General features: G+C 35.3%; 2 protein-coding genes across 2 annotated transcripts in view; both read right to left on the bottom strand.

Annotated features, from left to right (window-relative positions):
- LOC146946922 (uncharacterized) overlaps nucleotides 1-7,774 on the bottom strand; it is a 38,717-nt gene extending 30,943 nt beyond the window's left edge. Inside the window, exon 1 of the mRNA XM_085748334.1 lies at nucleotides 4,329-7,774. Within this exon, the coding sequence (XP_085604460.1) occupies nucleotides 4,329-7,774 (3,446 nt within the window). The remainder of the gene's footprint in view (nucleotides 1-4,328) is intronic.
- On the bottom strand, nucleotides 111-4,041 carry LOC146946923 (palmitoyl-acyl carrier protein thioesterase, chloroplastic-like). Its single transcript, XM_085744726.1, has 7 exons — nucleotides 3,829-4,041; nucleotides 2,494-2,999; nucleotides 2,257-2,390; nucleotides 1,609-1,722; nucleotides 1,125-1,293; nucleotides 965-1,033; nucleotides 111-635 (listed from the first exon to the last, which is right to left on the bottom strand). The coding sequence occupies exons 2-7, from the start codon at nucleotides 2,983-2,985 to the stop codon at nucleotides 366-368; spliced, it is 1,248 nt and encodes a 415-aa protein (XP_085600852.1). The 5' UTR covers nucleotides 2,986-2,999; nucleotides 3,829-4,041; the 3' UTR covers nucleotides 111-365.
- Nucleotides 7,775-18,107: the final 10,333 nt, after the last annotated feature.

The following is an 18,107-nucleotide window of genomic DNA, read 5'->3' as shown; positions in this document are numbered from 1 at the left end:
AAACCGTTGTTAGTCACCTATCCACAACCCAATTAAAAAGCAATAACTTTCATTGGAAAAAAATAAGGCAGAACCATATATAACAACAATTTAATATACATGCTTAGCCATTTTGAAGAAAAAATTAAATAATATTGATAACACCTAACAGTACCATAACCATATATGAATTGGAAGATGGAGCAGAGGAAGAATAGAGTAGGAGTTAATTACAATGAGAATGAGATTTTTAACTACCCTATCCCTCTTTCACCCGTTGAATTAACACATATTAGTATACATTTATGACACAGATCTCATGAAAACAAGTAAGGCTTTATAGGTGATATCCAATCTGCACCTCCAGCTGATAGTGAGTCAAACATTTAGGTGCTCTGTGATGGAAACTGATTCAGAACATCAAAATTGTTGATAGGTTTTGGCCTCCACCCAGTCCTACCCCTAACAATCTCGGCACCATCATCGAGTCGAAGCAAGTGTTTGCATTCAACAAACCCGCTGTCAGCTAAATTTCCAATGTCAGCACCAGAGACAGATGTCAGGGACTGAAGTACACTGTTCCTGCCACATTCCCTCCTGTACTCCAAAGTCATGGAATGCAGCTCATGACTCTCCAAAATTGGCTGTGGAGCACTCTGCAGCAATCAAACCACAATCCCTTTGGTTAAGCGGCCCGATAAGTTTATTGACTAAACAAATAATCAAAAAGGGATTTTAACTCCTCTAAAGTGACCAATTCATTCTACTGTTGATATTATTAAATCAACTGTTAATGTTACGTGCAAGTGTATAAGTTTCATACATGTGTTAGAACATCAACCATTGATTTGTTTATCAAAGATTGAGAATGATAGACCTTATTCAGACGATCTCTACTAATAAATCTACACAATGATAAAAAAAAACAAGAACGCGAGAAAGCGAGGAGGGGTAGATATGACTGACTACAAGAAGAGAAAATTACCTCCAGAATCCACCCAATGTACTTCACATTATTAACATGCTGATTAACATCTAGATCATTCCATCTGGGCTGAAAATAGAGATGAAGTGTATAACATAAGAATTAGAAAATATTCAAAACACTAAATCAATGATGACAGTTAGAAAAATAGTTCACATACACTTAAACCAGTGCGAATATATTCAGCCGAATCATCAAGTTTAGTTAGTTTTCTGTTATCCTCGTCCACAACTGGATCAGAATTAACAAAATAATGCTCTATCTCTCCTCTGACCTCTTCCGGAATTTTAGATAGTTTCCTTGTCAGTTTATTCATCATGACCCAAACACTGTAAAACATCAAAAGCAAAACCAACAAATCAGAAATTGCAAAAGTGCTTCATGTATAACTTGAATATCTAATATGTAATTTACTGCTACACTTAAATCTCAAACCGATTTGACAAAAGCAAACTGAATATTCAATTATCAATTTTTGTAAAATAGGATAAACTAAGATTAGCATACACATAACTTAGTAAAGCTTGAAAGATTAAAAACAGTGGCCAGTCACAAGGCATGCACATTCAGATTCAGAAAACATTTTCAACATATCTTATGGCCAGTGAAGAAAGGAGCAAGAAAGGTTCTGAATTGACTTTTACCTGGATGCTCTTGTCAAGATTTCCCCTGTTTTGGCGTCCCGCACAAGCCAATCACGACGCATACCATTTTTTCCTGCCCCAGAAACCCAAGTGTCTACTTGAACAACTTCACCCCTGAAGCAAATATAGATTCACTCAACTTCTGATGAACAGATACAGAATATTCCAAAAACATAATTTCAAGCATATACAACAAGTAACAAAACAATTTGCAAAGTACAGACGGTATAAGTCGCTTCTTTCAAAAGTTTACATGTTCACTTTTTACCATAATATGTAGCCAGGCTAACTCAAGAAATCTACAAACTTTTTATAAAAGTAGGTCAGCAAATTTATAACTAACACCATTTTATATTTCATACCCTGTAACAGCCTAAAGACAAAGGAAATCCCAAAATTCATATGTATAAAGCTTATACTTGTCATATATATATTCATCCCAGAAGAATTTAACCTAATCTTCAATCTGGTGCTATAAAACTCCTGAGACAAAAAGTTTAGCTATAGAAGAAAAGCAGAAGTACAAAAAATTCAGAAAGAAATTATTGACTCATCATTTATAAATTTAAAATCACCAAGATAGAAATAGAGATAGCAGCTGAACTAAGGTATCAGCACATTTAACAAATCAAAAAGGTTAAGACTAACCACGTCGGATAACGATCAACCACAACCTGCATCCGAGTAACAACCCATATCAAGTTCTTTTTGCACATTTCTGGCGTAGAACCAAAGCCATCACCAAGAAGCCCGGCAGTCTTAACATGATTAAGTGCAGTTTCCTGTTATCAAAACAAATAATTAAGATAACTGCAAAGTGCGAACAACCCACAACAAATTTGTTACATAAAGTATAAAATCAAAATCTCACTTGTACGAGCATACCTGCAAATGATTCATTAACGTCTCTATAGACGCAGTTTTATCCGCACCTATTTCGTACGATCTAATCGAGAAGTTTTGGCGAAACACAAGACCATCTTGAACAATTTTCCCTATACCAAAAGGATCAACAAGCATATCAGGTCGTCTTGGCTTCCAATCAAGCATCATCCACTGCTTCTCAGCAGCAAGGAAAATGGTGGTAACGGCAGCAAGAAGCATGCTCCAATCAGGCAACTGATTGATGAATGTCCTTGGGTGATGTTGTGATGGTGAATCATTTTCAACCTTCACCGTCGTAGTTGTAACCGCAGTTCCGTTGATTTTGGAAGGTGCTGCATTTGCTTTAATGTTTAAGCCATTAGAGCTTTGCTTGGATTTGAATCCTCCAAGGTTAGCAGAACTAACTCCATGTTTGGAGGATTTTCCAACACTGTCAGATGAAGATGATGATGTAACAGGAAAAAACGAAGATGTTGCAGCAGTTGCAACCATGTTGATTTTTACACCTGCATGCAAATTTAAAACAACTCTTAATTATAATCATAAACCATAATAACATCTACAAAACAACAATTCAGATTTTTTTTATTAATTTAAGAGCAATGCTATATATCAAGAAAGATTTTATCAAGAAAGATTCAAGAATGACATGACAGAATAATCACCCTTAGATTTTATCAAGAAATTGTCCTGAAATTAATGTTAGCCAATAAAATCTCAACTTGACCGGAAATCATGGGGTGGTGCGGAAATCATGGGGTGGTGGGACTGAAATCTAATGGTGATTATTCTGCCATGTCATTCTTGAATTTTTCTTGATAAAATCATTCTTGATATCTAGCATTTTCCATTAATAATAATAACAACAACAAAACAACAATTTGGCCAAAAAAAAAAAACAATAACAATAATAATTATTAATTGATGAATTAATTAATGTCCTCTCTCTCAACCACCTTGAATTTAAGTGATTATACAAAGTTAGGACAGAATTTTATTTTTTTTTGTAATTTTCTTTTTTGGGTGATAAAATTATTAAAAAAGAAAATCAACTTCAGACACAAATTACGAAGCAAAGTGTTGTCGTTGCAGATCTGATTTTGAAAGTCTCAAATGAAGCTCAGGCAAAGAAAAATTCATTCAAATAAAATAAAAAATTGAACAAAAAAAAAAACAGGCACAAAAATTATGACAATATATGCAAGAAAAGCATATCATCATTGCCTTAAAAGCCACAAACAGAAAGAAAAAAAATTATCATATTTTTTTGTTTCTTCTATGAAGCTGGTGGAGGTGAATGAGAATGAGAAGGAATAAAACGCATCGTTTTGGTACCTTAAAGAATGAGAGAAAATGAAACAAGAATATAGAGTTGAAACAGGTCTGTATTGTTTTTGGAATTAGAATCCAAAAAGTGTGGAATATGTTTGAGATTTTGAATTTTGAATATGGAAAGTAAAAGATGAATTGAAGAGAAGAGGAGAATAATAATGTTTGTTTGTGTGTTAGGGCCAGCAAGCCAGCGATGTGAGTGAGTGGCACAGAATTGGCATCCAGCCAGCCACTTCGTTATATATATAATCCACCTGGCTATCCCGCCCCCTGCTGCTTTTAAAGTTCTCTTTATTCAACTTCTATACTCTTCTATTTTATTTTCTTTTTTTTTGAAGAAATCAAAATGATATATATTAACAACGGCGATGAAGGAAACTCTCAGTACAAGGTGTACTAGAGAAACTCACCCCGAAAAAGAATTGTTTACAACATAGATACAGTAAAATCAGCTGATACCCAGACAAAGTAAAGGGTCCGACCACCATCTTTGAGAACCGTACACAAAATTGGTGTTATTTGCTTTTAACCACCATAACGAATGATATTTTGCTTTTTCTAACAACTGTAAGATCGGAGTCTCTTTGTTCTTGAACAACCTGTTGTTACGTTCATTCCAAAACAACCAGATGCAAAGGAGCCAAATTAATTGTAAAAAAGTTCGACGCACCTTCGAATGCCCAATAAAGTGAGTAAATTGAAAGAAATGCTCACTAATATTTTGGGGATGAGGTCCAGACATGCCAATCCAAGACCTGATATAATGCCATAAAGAACCAAAAACATCACAATGAAGGAAGATATGGGAGGCGGTTTCTTCCATGCCACATCCTGATAAACAAGTGGTGTCTGCAGCCGCAAGGATACCACGCCTATGAAGGTTACATCGGGTTGGTAACCTGTCCTTCAACAACCGCCATGCAAGAATGGAAACCTTTAGCGGAACCTGTTTATGCCAAATGAGATCTTGTCCTTCTTCAGCAATGGAAACTTCCATAGATGTCAGTGCCTGATAAGCACCTCTCACTGTGTATCCTTCGTGGGGATTTGGATCCCACTGCCACCTGTCAGAAACATCAGAATGCACAACAACATTTTCAAGTAAAGCCCTACACTCCCCTAACAAGTCTTCCTCCCATGCCCAAAGTCTTCTCCTCCAACCCCACGCCTCTCCCTCGTCCTCCCAACCTAGGGTACACATATCCGCAACCGTACAATACTTATTTGTCGCAAGATCAAATAAACGAGGAAATCTCAAACGCAAAGGAATAACTCCTAACCATCTATCAAACCAAAAGAACGTATTCAATCCATCCCCTAACACCTTCGATACCCTCCAATCAAACCAGCCCCCATGCGCCTCTCCTATACCATCCCTAATCTTCACTACCTCCTTCCACCACGGTGAAACACTCCGGCCCCCAACCGCCAACCTCCCTGCCTCCTCACCATATCTCGCCACCAAAACCCTATACCAGAACCCGTCTCTATCCACCAACAATCTCCAACACCATTTACCTAATAAGGCTAAATTAAACTCCTTCAACTGTCTCACCCCCAATCCTCCATGCTCATTTTTTAAACAAATAGAGTTCCAAGCAATCCAGGAAATTTTCCTGTTTTCCTCACTCCCTCCCCAAAAAAATTTAGAAAAAATAGAATTAATGAGAGAAATGATACCTGACGGAGCTTTGAAGAAAGAAAGAGCATAGACAGGAAGTGCGGTCAGGACAGATTTAAGAAGAGTTAAACGGCCCCCAAAAGACAGGAATCGACTGTGCCACCCCAGAAGTCTAGACTTAATATTAGCCACCACATGTTCCCAAAAGCCTAATCTGTGAGGATCACCACCAATTGACAAGCCAAGATACACAAACGGAATTTTGCCCACCTTACAATTTAAAATGGATGCTGCTTCTGACAACCAGGAATCCCCAATATTAATACCAACCAATAAGCTTTTATGAAAGTTCACTTTAAGACCAGACATATCCGCAAATAAATTCAGAACCGCCCTTAAAGCACGAACATTTGCCCAACTCTTTTCTCCAAGGATTAGAGTATCATCCGTGAATTGCAAATGAGATACCACAACCGATCTTGATATTCCAACTCCGTAGCCCGTGTATAAATTATTATCCACTAACGCTTGCATCATAACATTCAGGCCCTCAGCTGCTAATAAGAAAAGAAAAGGAGAAAGGGGATCCCCTTGCCGCAATCCCCTATGAAGAGGAAACTCATCAGTTGGACTTCCATTAACTAAAATAGAAGCAGTTGCTGTAGTGACACACTCTTTGATCCATTTCCTCCATAACACCGGAAAAGCCATCTTTTGCATTACCGCATCCAGATACCCCCAATCGACCGAATCGTAGGCTTTTTCAAAATCAACTTTAAAAAGCATCAATTCTTTTTTATTCTTTTTTGCCTCGTCAACCACTTCATTTGCAATTAAAATACCATCTAAAATCTGTCTATCTTTCACAAAAGCTGTCTGAGTCTCAGATACAACCTGACCAATAATCATTCTCAACCTGTTTGCCAATACTTTCGACAAAATTTTATACAAACACCCCACCAAAGCAATGGGCCGAAAATCCTGTACTCTCTGAGGACTATCCACTTTTGGTATAAGAGCAATAAAAGTAGAATTAATACCTCTTGTCAGCTTGCCGTTGCGGTGAAAATCTGACATGAAGCGCATCACATCTCCTTTCAAATCTTCCCAAAATTCTTTGATGAACCCGAAATTCACACCATCTGGACCAGGACTTTTATAACTATCACAGTCCCACACCGCCGCTTTTACTTCTTCAACCGAAAAAGGTTTTATTAGGCCGCTACCTTCCACATGAGACAAGCTTGGAAACCGTAAATTACCAACATCTGGCCTTATGACCTGCTGTTCCGCAAGATGATTCTTAAAATCATCAAAAACTGCTCTTCGAATTGGCTGCACACCTTCCACAAGCTCTCCATTAACCATCAGAGAAACAATGGCATTTCTTCTCCGACGACTAGACAAAATAGAATGGAAATACTTGGAATTAGCATCTCCCTCCTTCAACCAAAGCATCCTTGACTGTTGCCAACTTATACTAGCACTAACACGTGACAAAGAATGGATGTCATGTGTTAAACCTCTCATTTCATCAATTTCGTCCTCTAATAGTCCACCATCCTCCCCTTTAACGTCTAACTCAGAAAGGCGAGATTTTAAAACATCAATTCTACCTGGAATATTTTTAACATGAACCATATGCCATTCCTTCAAAGCGTACTTAATCAATTTTAATTTTTCTCGAAGAACATAGCCGCCCCACCCATCAACTTGAAAGGATTGCCATTTTTCTTGAACAAAATGTTTATAACCCGGCACCTCTTGCCAACATTTCAACATTCTAGACGGACGGGGTCCCCAATTTTCCTCATCCACAGACAACTGCAACGGGCAATGGTCAGAGAGGCCCCATAGAAGAGCCACCTGAAAACAATTCGGCCATTGAAGACACCATTCCTCTGAAATTAGAAAACGATCTATCCTGCTCATGGAAGTGCCATCCCCTTTGTACCAAGTGAACCGTCTACCACATAGCGGCAAATCTATTAACCCATTCTCATCGATAAAAAGATTAAAGTGCTGGAACTCCTGGACTGAACTGTAACCCCTAACCGACCTTCTTTCCTCCGCATTACGGACGGCATTGAAATCCCCACAAACACACACCTTTTCACCCTGTAACAACTGCAAACGATCTGACAAAGAAACCCATAATTCCTGTTTTGCTCGAGCTTCACAAGGAGCGTAAATATTAAACACATAGAACTCCTCATTATTACGAATAAATCTGCCATGTATTAAAAGCATATGATCACGACTAACCGAAGACCAAACTTCCACTTCCTTCGAATCCCATATAGTTAACAAACCTCCGGAAGCCCCCATAGACGGACGAAAAGAAAAATCATGATTTGTGTCACCCCACACCGACGTGCATAAAAATTCATCACACACCGCTATTTTTGTTTCTTGTAAGCATAAAATAAAAGGTTTCTTTTCATCCACCAGTTTCCTTAATTCCTTTCTCTTCTCCAACCCACCGAGCCCCCGCACATTCCACGAAACCAATTTCATCATACACACAGACCACGCCCAGCTCCCCACACCATTCTTTCTTTCCTAACATCTCCCACTTTCCTCATCTCCCCCATCTAACACTGGCGTCAACACAGGCCCCAATTCAACTTTTTTCATTCTTGAAAGAGCACTGAATTTGTTATGATTGTTCCCTTCAAAAGACACACCTATACTTTTTCCAAGGTCTTGAACATCAGTCGCCTTTGTCTCTTCACTACCATTTAAAACAGCCCAATGCTTCCAATCATTGCTCACTGAAGCTGAAGATGATGATTCATTAAGAGACCTTTTATTAACCTCTTCCAACGACCTAGTCACTTTCTCCCTTAAACGTTTACGGTTCTGAATCTTCTATTTTATTTTCTACCTCTACAATTTCAATAACTAAAGAAAACATATAAAACGTTTGGGTTAAATAAGTTTTTACTTCATATAAAAAATATATTTTCTTAAACAATGGTCATTTAAATGTTTTTAGTTAGTATTTTTTTGTTTTATTTTTAAGACAATTTATGTGTACATTTAAGATTTTTGAATGAGTTTATGTAGATATTGAGAATATTATAAGAATTTATTTTTTTAACTAAAGATGAAGTAAGTATGAATTTTTAAGCGTCAAAATACACTATTATGAATTAAGGATCAATTTATTAAAGAGTTCAAAAATACGAAAGAGATGAGTGTTTGAGAGAAAAGAATGACAAAGTTGTATACTTTGAAAAAATAGATTTATGATATATATAATTTTTTTAAATAGATGGAATAAACATGTTGAAATGCTGAAAAACATGTGTGAATCTATTCACATATTCATAGAAAAATACTCCATCCATTTCAAAATGAGTGTCGCTTTAGGCTTTGACACACAAATTAAGAAATTGAATGAAATAATCATTAGATATAACACTTTTACTAAACTGCCTTTACTTTATAAGGAAAAGACAAAATTAAAGTTGCATCGAAAATTGTGAGAGAAAAGTTGAAGTATTTATTGAGGGTAAAGTTGGAAGAAAAAAAATTAAAGTTGTATTGAAAATGTAAAGTGACATTCATTTTGGAACAAATATTTTTGGCTAAAGTGACACTCATTTTGAAACGGAGAGAGTAGTATGAATGGATTCAGTCATTTAAAAAAACATTATTTATTAAAACGGGGATTGAATCGATTCACTCTTAAGGGTATGAATCGATTCACATTGACAAATAGTTCATTCTCTTTAAAAACATTGAATGCATTGATTCACATGACAACCAAGAGCAGGTATGAATTAATTCATAGGAAAGATAAGATATAAGTCATTTTAACACATAATGAATTGATTTATTACTCTAAGAATGAATCGATTCACACAAACAAGAACTTTCAAAAACATGATTTTTGAGATTTCTTAAAGATAGTAAAGTGATTTTCAAGGGACACACAGTTACATCAAATCTAAAGTCCTAGTTTTGTCATATAATCAAAACCAAGTTTAATCTAAACTAGATTTAAGAGCCTATGCACATACATACTCCTCTTTTTATGATGGAAAACTAAGAATTGAATGTCTTGAATAGTAAGTTCCTCCTAAATTTGTGTTTGATCTTTAGAACATTTGGTGGAATTTTCTCACCTTTGAAATTATAAATAAAAAAACTTTAAGAAGCACCAAGTCAAAACAAACACCTAAACAAATAATCATATCACAATATAAAGAAGTATCACACGTATATGCATATTGGTTAGGTTGGACCTCAGAAGATGGTTAATTGGGTTGAGATCCGTTGTGTAGTGGGATTGAGCTTACCTCGTCCGCCATGGGCCGCCTTGAGTCCTTCTCCACCAAAGGTGGATGGTGTACCTGCACGTGCTCCAACGCCGAAGTTAGTAAAGCTAAAAATAAGGTAAGAAGTATGATACCTGACTTAATGTTAAGCATGGGTATATATAGTGGATAAGTAGAGATTTGGTTGGCAAGCCTTCAACTAGACAGCTATCCCCCAAGGGACAGGCATGGCCATCTGGGTGGTCCTCTTGCGTTGGATTCGGACAAAACGATCAAGATATTATGGTCCGGACAATTATCTAGTGGGATTTACGGTGTGTCCATCGTATGGTGTCCTCTGCTCCCGGGTTTTGGGTCAGACTCGAGTCTAAACAGAATAGGCATTGGCCCTGTCCAGAATAGTTTCCCTCAAGCTATAGGTTGAGGGAGTCAGGTTGTAGCTTGATAAAAGCTTTCATGAGGAACTCGTATTTGAGAACAAAATCTCCATTGGGGTTTAATGCTCTGACCTCATTGGGTTTGGCGATCATGTTATGGAAAATCCTTTGAGGTTCCCAGTTCCCCCGTCCCATGGGGCACGTTGACCCACGACGAATGGTGTGAATCTCAGACCTTTTACAGGTGCGTCTAAGAAGTTTTTCGGTGAAAGGTTTTGGTTTTATAATTCAAGGGCTTGAAATTCTGCTATGGAGGATATCATTTCTCTCAACTAGATAACGTGTTGTAGAAGTGGTTTATTGACCTTCTCCCTTTCATTAATTGTTGGTCTGGTGTCTCTTCCTCGTGGGATCAACGATCTATCGAGGTGGTGAGAGGGACTTTTGTGAAGGGAAATCATGATTTGAAAGACAATGGAAATTTATTTTTTTTATTTCCTTTCCAGGGATCATCACGAATTTGACATGAATTAGTGAAAGTATTTTTTACCTGTTGAAGTACATAAACGATTTCGATCATAACAAAGCAACGTAGCAGTTCCTCTAAGCATCCACAATAACATATCTCCTCTAGTTCCCAATGTTAGCCAAGCAATCAAAGGTTCAAAGAACTAGGGTTTACGATTTTAAGTTTAGGATTTGTGTTAACTAGGGTATGCACCATAGCCTATGGTGTACTACTTTCCAATTAATATGTACAGTATATTACGATGTAATGCGTTTAGTAATTTAATTAATAAATCATATTCATTAACTTAATTACGAAAAGTTCCTTACTTATTAGTTTATAGATAAGTCTTATTTATTTATTTTCTTTCCTTTATTTGTCATATGTGTGTTACCATATAGGTTTCTGTCACATTGGTAATAATATTAAATCATATTATAAACAAAAATAAATATCTAGCAATACATCGTTGTCATCCAAGTGACAAGAATGTCATGCGATCTAACGAAACCTTTTCCGTGATAACAATCATGTTTATAATTACCCATATGCCCTTTATATCTGGCCCGCCAATATTCTATTAAGCGTTTAACATCCATTCACGAGGGCTTACTGACCCGGGGGCGCGCCTTGTTGGAACAAAATGTGTTTAACATTACCCTTTAGAGTTTTGATGATAACAAGGTATTAAAAATTGTCAATTGGATATGCTAATATTTGTTCAAGTGTATATGACCATAGACAAAAAAATTGGTATCTTATAAGGTTCTGAAGGAACAAAGGAGAGCAAAGGAATCAACAAGAATGAAGCTTAAAGCATCTGAAGAAAAGTGCTCCTGAAGTGATGACGTCATCATCAGAAACATGTTCATCAGAAGCACCCATAAGAAGCAACATCACCAGAAGCTGAAGTTCATCAGAAGATGAGAGACTTAAAGCTTCAAAGGTTGTTCAAAGGATTTAATCACGCCTAGCATTGCAGAAGACCAGGAGAGTGAAGCAACGACTATTTTAAAAGGATTTGAAGGCATTGGATGCTTGTTCTTTGAAGAACGTTGACAAAGTATGATTGTACAAAATGTACAACCACTACCTCCACTACTCTGTTTTTGTCTCTGCTACAGGACAAGAATAACAGCTATGTCTGCAACGATGTTCCTTCATACTTTGAATGGATTTGAAATTTATCCTTCATAAGACAATAACCATATCAGGCAAAAGATCATTGGTGATTGATCAAAGCTTCAAACGACTCTTTTTTGATATGCTGGCAATTTCACGTCTCTTTCACACCTATATATAAAGGAGTGAAGACTTAGAGAATGGAAAGGACTCAACAACAATTTACAAGTGCCAAAGCTCTGTCAAAATTGTTCTGCATCAAAAGTTCACTTAGAATTTCTTAACAACTTTCATATCTTAGAAATTCTAGAGTCTTAAGAGTCTGTATCTGATTTGTATTGTGAACACCACTGATTGTATATCAAGTGTTCAACCTCAAACATTTTTCTTTGTAATTCTGTTTGAATAGAAGTATCTTGCAGTTGTGATTGAGCATATGAAGTCTCTTGATTGTGTTCAGGAGCATAGGAAATCTCTTGCAGTAGTGCTTGAGTAGTTTGAAGTCTCTTGCTAGTTTTAGCAGTGAGCAATTGTAATCAGATATTACATTTTAGTGAACTCTTTTTTGGAACTACAAGGGGGACAAGACTACTTCCGGTTTGTGGAGGGAACCTGTATAATTGCTTTGTGTCTTTCTTCTCTCTCTTTCTCTCTCTCTCTCTCTCTCTCTCTCTCTCTCTATTTTATCCGTTGCATTTAGATCCTAAACCTTACTTCATAAGTGGAACTCTATCTGCTTTTGATCAGTAATTTTAGCTTAGGAGAAAACGAAGAAAAAGTTAACACAATTCAACCCCCCCTTCTTGTGTTTTTCTCACCTTCAATTGGTATCAGAGCCTTGGTCTGTTATTTCAACACTTAACAGTGTAACAGAAAAAGATCTGAGAAAAACATGTTTGGTGAAGACTTCACTTATGGATCTGGGAACAACAATGTTGTTCCATATGATTATGGAAACAACAAGAAAGCTGACTCTGGTAAACTTTCTAAGTTCAATGGAGATCCTGAAGAATTTTCTTGGTGGAAAACCAAACTTCTACAGCTATGTCATGGGCTTAGATGAAGAACTATGGGACATTCTAGAAGATGGTGTTGGTGACTTAGTCCTTGATGAAAAAGGAGCTGCTATTGATAGAAGGAAACATACTCTTGCTCAAAAGAAACTCTACAAGAAGCATCACATGATCAGAGAAGCACTTGTCACTGCTATACCTAAAGCAGAGTATATGAAAATGAGTGATAAGTCTACTACAAAGGCAATGTTTGCTTCTCTTTGTGCAAACTATGAAGGCGGCAAGAAAGTCAGAGAAGCAAAAACTCTTATGCTTGTTCATCAGTATGAGTTGTTCAATATGAAGGATGATGAAACTATTGAGGAAATGTACTCAAGGTTTCAAACCCTAGTCTCTGGATTACAAATACTGAAGAAAAGTTATGTTGCTTTTGATCATGTGAGCAAGATACTAAGAAGCTTACCAGCTAGATGGAGACCTAAGGTTACTGCTATTGAGGAAGCTAAAGATTTAAACACTTTAAGTGTTGAAGATCTTCACGGTTCTCTCAAGGTTCATGAGATAAGTCTAAATGAACATGAGCCTGCTAAGAAGAGTAATTGCTCTTCCATCTAAAGGGAAGTTAACAAAAGCTCTTAAAGTTGTTGAATTTGAAGAAGAATCACCTGATGGAGATTCTGATGAAGATCCTATTGAGAAGATGGTTATGCTCTCTAACAAGCTTGAGTATCTGGCATAGAAGAATAGGAAGTTTCTGAGTAAGAGAGGTGGTTACAAGAGCTCTAAGAAAGAAGATCAGAAGGGATGATTCAACTGTAAGAAGCCTGGACATTTCATTGTTGATTGCCCTGATCTTCAGAAGGAGAAATCAAAGGACAAGTCAAAGAAATCAAACTTCAACTCAAGGAAGTTCAAGAAGCAGATTAAGAAGAGTTTAATGGCAACCTGGAAAGATTTAGATAGTGAATTTGGGTCTGAAAAGGAAGAAGCAGAAGATGAAGCAAATGTAGCTAGAGGGTTAGTGGCTACATTGACATCAGAAGTTGAACCTGACTCAGAATTAGAAAATGAAAATGAGGTATACTCTAAAATTCCCAGAGAAGAACTTATTGAGTCTCTTAAAGAACTCCTTACACACTTTGAACTTAGAACCAATGAGTTGAAAGATTTAAAAGAAAGATATGTTGATTTATGAAATAACAATAATTAACTCTATTAGATCTGAAAGCTTCTGAAGAAGGACTTAGAGGCTTTGACTTCATTTGTAAAACTTATGAAGATTTTAAGTAAACATGAAATTACTCTTGAAGATTTTATTATATCTGGCATTGACAGAAGCAAAGTTGCTTCAATGATTTATAGCATTTACAGAAACAATGGTAAATGGATTGAATTCTCAGAAAGGAAACCTAATGAAATCAGTCTTAAAGCATGTTGTGAATGCATCAAGGAAGGATTGAAAACCTTCTTTGTGCCTGAATGTGCTAAGTGTGTAACTGTAGTTCAGTCAGAACCTGAAGTTTCTTGCTCTAAGACTAAGAATATTTCAAAGTCAAAGAACACTAAGCCTAAGGCAATGACAAACTCTGATTCTAAGACTTCAAAGATCAAGATTCTGAAGAGATCAGAACTTGTTCCTCAGTGTCTGTTGAAATCAGATCCGGGTATCTTAAGGTCTAAAGTTCAGAAGAACAAGACAGTTATTGCTTCTGGTGAATCAAAACCAAAAGGTGTTAAACCGAAGGTGGTGATTAAATAGAAGCTGTCAAACTTACAGCACAAGGTACAAGAAGTGAAGAGTAAAACTTCCAGTACTAACCTCAAAGGACCCATAAAACAATGGGTACCTAAATCTGAAATTTTCAATGTTGCAGATATGTCTAAGAGTAAAGGAAAAGCAAAAATCATGGTACCTAGACAGCGGGTTCTCAAGGCATGTGACAGGAGAGAAGTTTATGTTTCTCACCTTCACAATGAAAGAAGGAGGAAAAGTGAAGTTTGGAGGCAACCAATCTGGAAAGATCATTGGTACAGGAACTATTGGTAACTCCTCTATCTCAATTAATAATGTGTGGTTGGTAGATGGTCTTGAACATAACCTTTTGAGTATCAGTCAGTTTTGTGATAATGGTTATGATGTGATGTTTGAAAAGACCAATTGCACAGTAATCAACAAAGATGACAAGTCCATAGTATTTAAAGGAAAGAGAATTGAAAATGTCTATAAAATCAACTTCTCTGAACTGGTTGATCAGAAGGTAATCTGTCTTCTATCAGTGAATGATAAGAAATGGATGTCGCACAGAAGGTTTGGACATGCTAACTAGAGATTAATCTCTAAGCTTAGTAAGCTACAACTTGTCAAAGGCCTACCTGACATTGACTATCATTCAGATGCACTTTGTGGTGCATGCCAGAAAGGGAAGATTGTGAAATCATCTTTTAAAACAAAAGACATTGTCTCAACCTCCAGACCCTTGGAATTACTTCATATTGATTTATTTGGACCAGTTAGCACTGCATCCTTATATGGAAGTAAATATGGATTAGTTATTGTTGATGATTACAGTAGATGGACTTGGGTAAAATTCCTGAAAAGTAAGAATAATGCATATGAAAAAAATAAATAAAATAGTATGAGTAATTTTCTTTTCAACCAATTCAAATTATTGATGAGTTATTAAATAAGGCGTTCTAATAATCTTACATAAATTTTGTTTGATTTAATTTTGTTTATATTTTGCAACGTATCTATCTATCTATATATCTATAGGGTTATGATAGAAGACACCTTTTGTGAAGGTGTCTTTTATCAAGTTACTCTATGAGCTTTTGCGAAAAGACACCAACTTACTTTTATGAAGGTGTCTTTTAGCAAAGTTATAACTAAAAAGTGAAAATCACACCTTAAGGTGTTGCTTGATAAAAGACACCACCAAAGGGTGTCTTGTAACATAACCCATATCTATATATCTTTTGTAATCTAAGCTTGCATTGTTCTTATGCAAGTATTGTGCTGATGTGGCATATCTAGAAAAGCTCCAATTGCCTATTCTCTATTGCATTGAAACCTTGCTATTATCTCTCTCTAAAAACCTTACCACCTTTCCACGGTAGATTCTTCTTTAATATCCAAATTCTTTAATTTTATGAACGTTTCCACACCTTTCATTTGCACATAACATTTTAAATAGAGCACCTTTTCAATTCACAATGTAACTTCTTCCACTACTCATTGCTTTTTATTTATAACCTACAAATTGAAAAAAAATTAATGCATGATTTTTCACATTCACTCTCACCCTTTATAACCACCACTTACTCCACATTCATTTTCAACTCATTTCTACCCATTTTTACAATTATACTAAATCTTAGAGTTTTTCCACCATGGTGCTATTGCTACTACCATCTTTGGTTGTTTATTTGTGCTAAAGTTTTTTTTTTTTATCCATTTGTTCTAAAGTTATTGTATTTTATCCATTTGTTCTAAAGTTATTGTATATTCTTTGTTATCCCATGATGAAGGAATCTTTCGTCTCTTACATCTTATATAATACATAATTAACTATTATCCTTTTTATTCATCTTTTTCAATTGATTAGTTTCATTTTGATTATGTGATTAAAATTTCTTAATTAATTTTTTTTTCAAATTTTTCCTTTTTATCATTTCTACCCATTTTTACAATTATACTAAATCTCAAAGTTTTTCCACCATGGTGCTATTGCTACTACCATCTTTGGTTGTTTATTTGTGCTAAAGTTTTTTTTATCCATTTGTTCTAAAGTTATTGTATATTCTTTGTTATTCAATGATGAAGGAATCTTTCGTCTTTTACATCTTATATAATACATAATTAACTATTATGCAATTTTTATTCATTTTTTTCAATTGATTAGGTTCATTTTGATTACGTTATTAAAATTTCTTAATTATTGTTTTTATCCTTTCAGTCACCTTATTTAGTTAACCAACACTAAATTTCTACTATAATAACCATTGCACGGACATGCAAAAACATGATTATTACTCATCTTCTCTCAGAAAAATGATTATTACTCATCTCTAAAGGGTGAGGAGGTTTTGGAGGAGAACGAAGGAGACAAATTTTTATCCATCCTTTAAAATAGTCATTTTCATGAGAATTTCATGAGAAGAGACATATATTCTTCACCAAAAATGACTTTTCTTTTTGCCTTTGCTAGGTGCAACACTTTTTATAGAGAAACTGGTCAGCAAATTACACAAAAATTGCAATTCCTTTTCTTATAGAAATTCCCTGGTGAATTTTTTTTTATATATATATGTAATGCTTTATTTTTACATTAAATATTTCATCTACCCCATTATTTCTTTATCGTGATCTTCATTCAATTGGTTCTTTCTAATGATTTTGTTGTCAAATTTTAACTAAATTTGATGGATAGAAATAGATAGAAGTTTCATGTGTTTTCATAGTAGATACAATGAAACCAAAATTTTCTTCATTTTCTTCGAGAGTTTTCTAATAGTGATAAATTCTAAGTTATTATGGGTTTATTTCAATAAGAGGTGTGAAATCTTTGTTTTAGGACCATGCCTCTCTTTTGAACTTTTAAATAGTTGTTACTGTTTCTTATGTTTCTTGCATCTTTGTAAAGGAAACTTGAGTTATTCTCTTGCAAGCTTTGTGAAGATGTGACACTCTAAAAGAGCTTCCTATTATCTTTTAAATCTTTATTATCTATAATATAATATACTCTTAATTTTAATAAAATAAAATTCTCACATTCATGAGTTATCCTCCACTATATATCAATTTTTATCTAATTAATGAACCACTACTATCCTCAAAGTTGAATCGATAGAAAAAATAGTTAAAGCTTTGATATAATAATATGTTGCGATTTATAATGTCCTTTTAAAAACCAGGAAAATTTATTTAATGAAATTGTATATATGTAACGTCAAGAATAATATGTAATGTATTGTCAATCTATATTACTTAATAGTAGTTCCTCTAACTTATTCTAACTGCTCCATGGGCTTCTTGCTTTAGTCCTACAACCCCTAACTTTTGAAATCTTGGAGGTTGAGAAACACAGCCACATAACTACAATTAAAACCACGTTTTTATTTGTAACTTCCACCTTCTAATAGTAATTTAAAAGTATTTGTTAAATCGTATTATGTGGGATAGGGTCTGCTAGAATATGAAAATTCCTATCATTCAAATTGTGTTTTGGAGGCGGATGTCTTTGTGAACCTGTTGCAGAGTTTTATAGATTTGCTAAAGTTGGAGCTCAATTGGATGAGCAATAAAGTTTGAGGTGTGAGGATGCTATACATATTGAAAATTTATTTTTCAAATAT

The sequence above is a fragment of the Medicago sativa genome, chromosome 2, assembly GCF_051527215.1.
Source record: "Medicago sativa cultivar Bolivia chromosome 2, Bolivia_mono, whole genome shotgun sequence".
NCBI lineage: Eukaryota > Viridiplantae > Streptophyta > Magnoliopsida > Fabales > Fabaceae > Medicago > Medicago sativa.
Note: the sequence above shows the minus strand (reverse complement) of the source record. Positions and strands in the feature narration are given on the sequence as shown.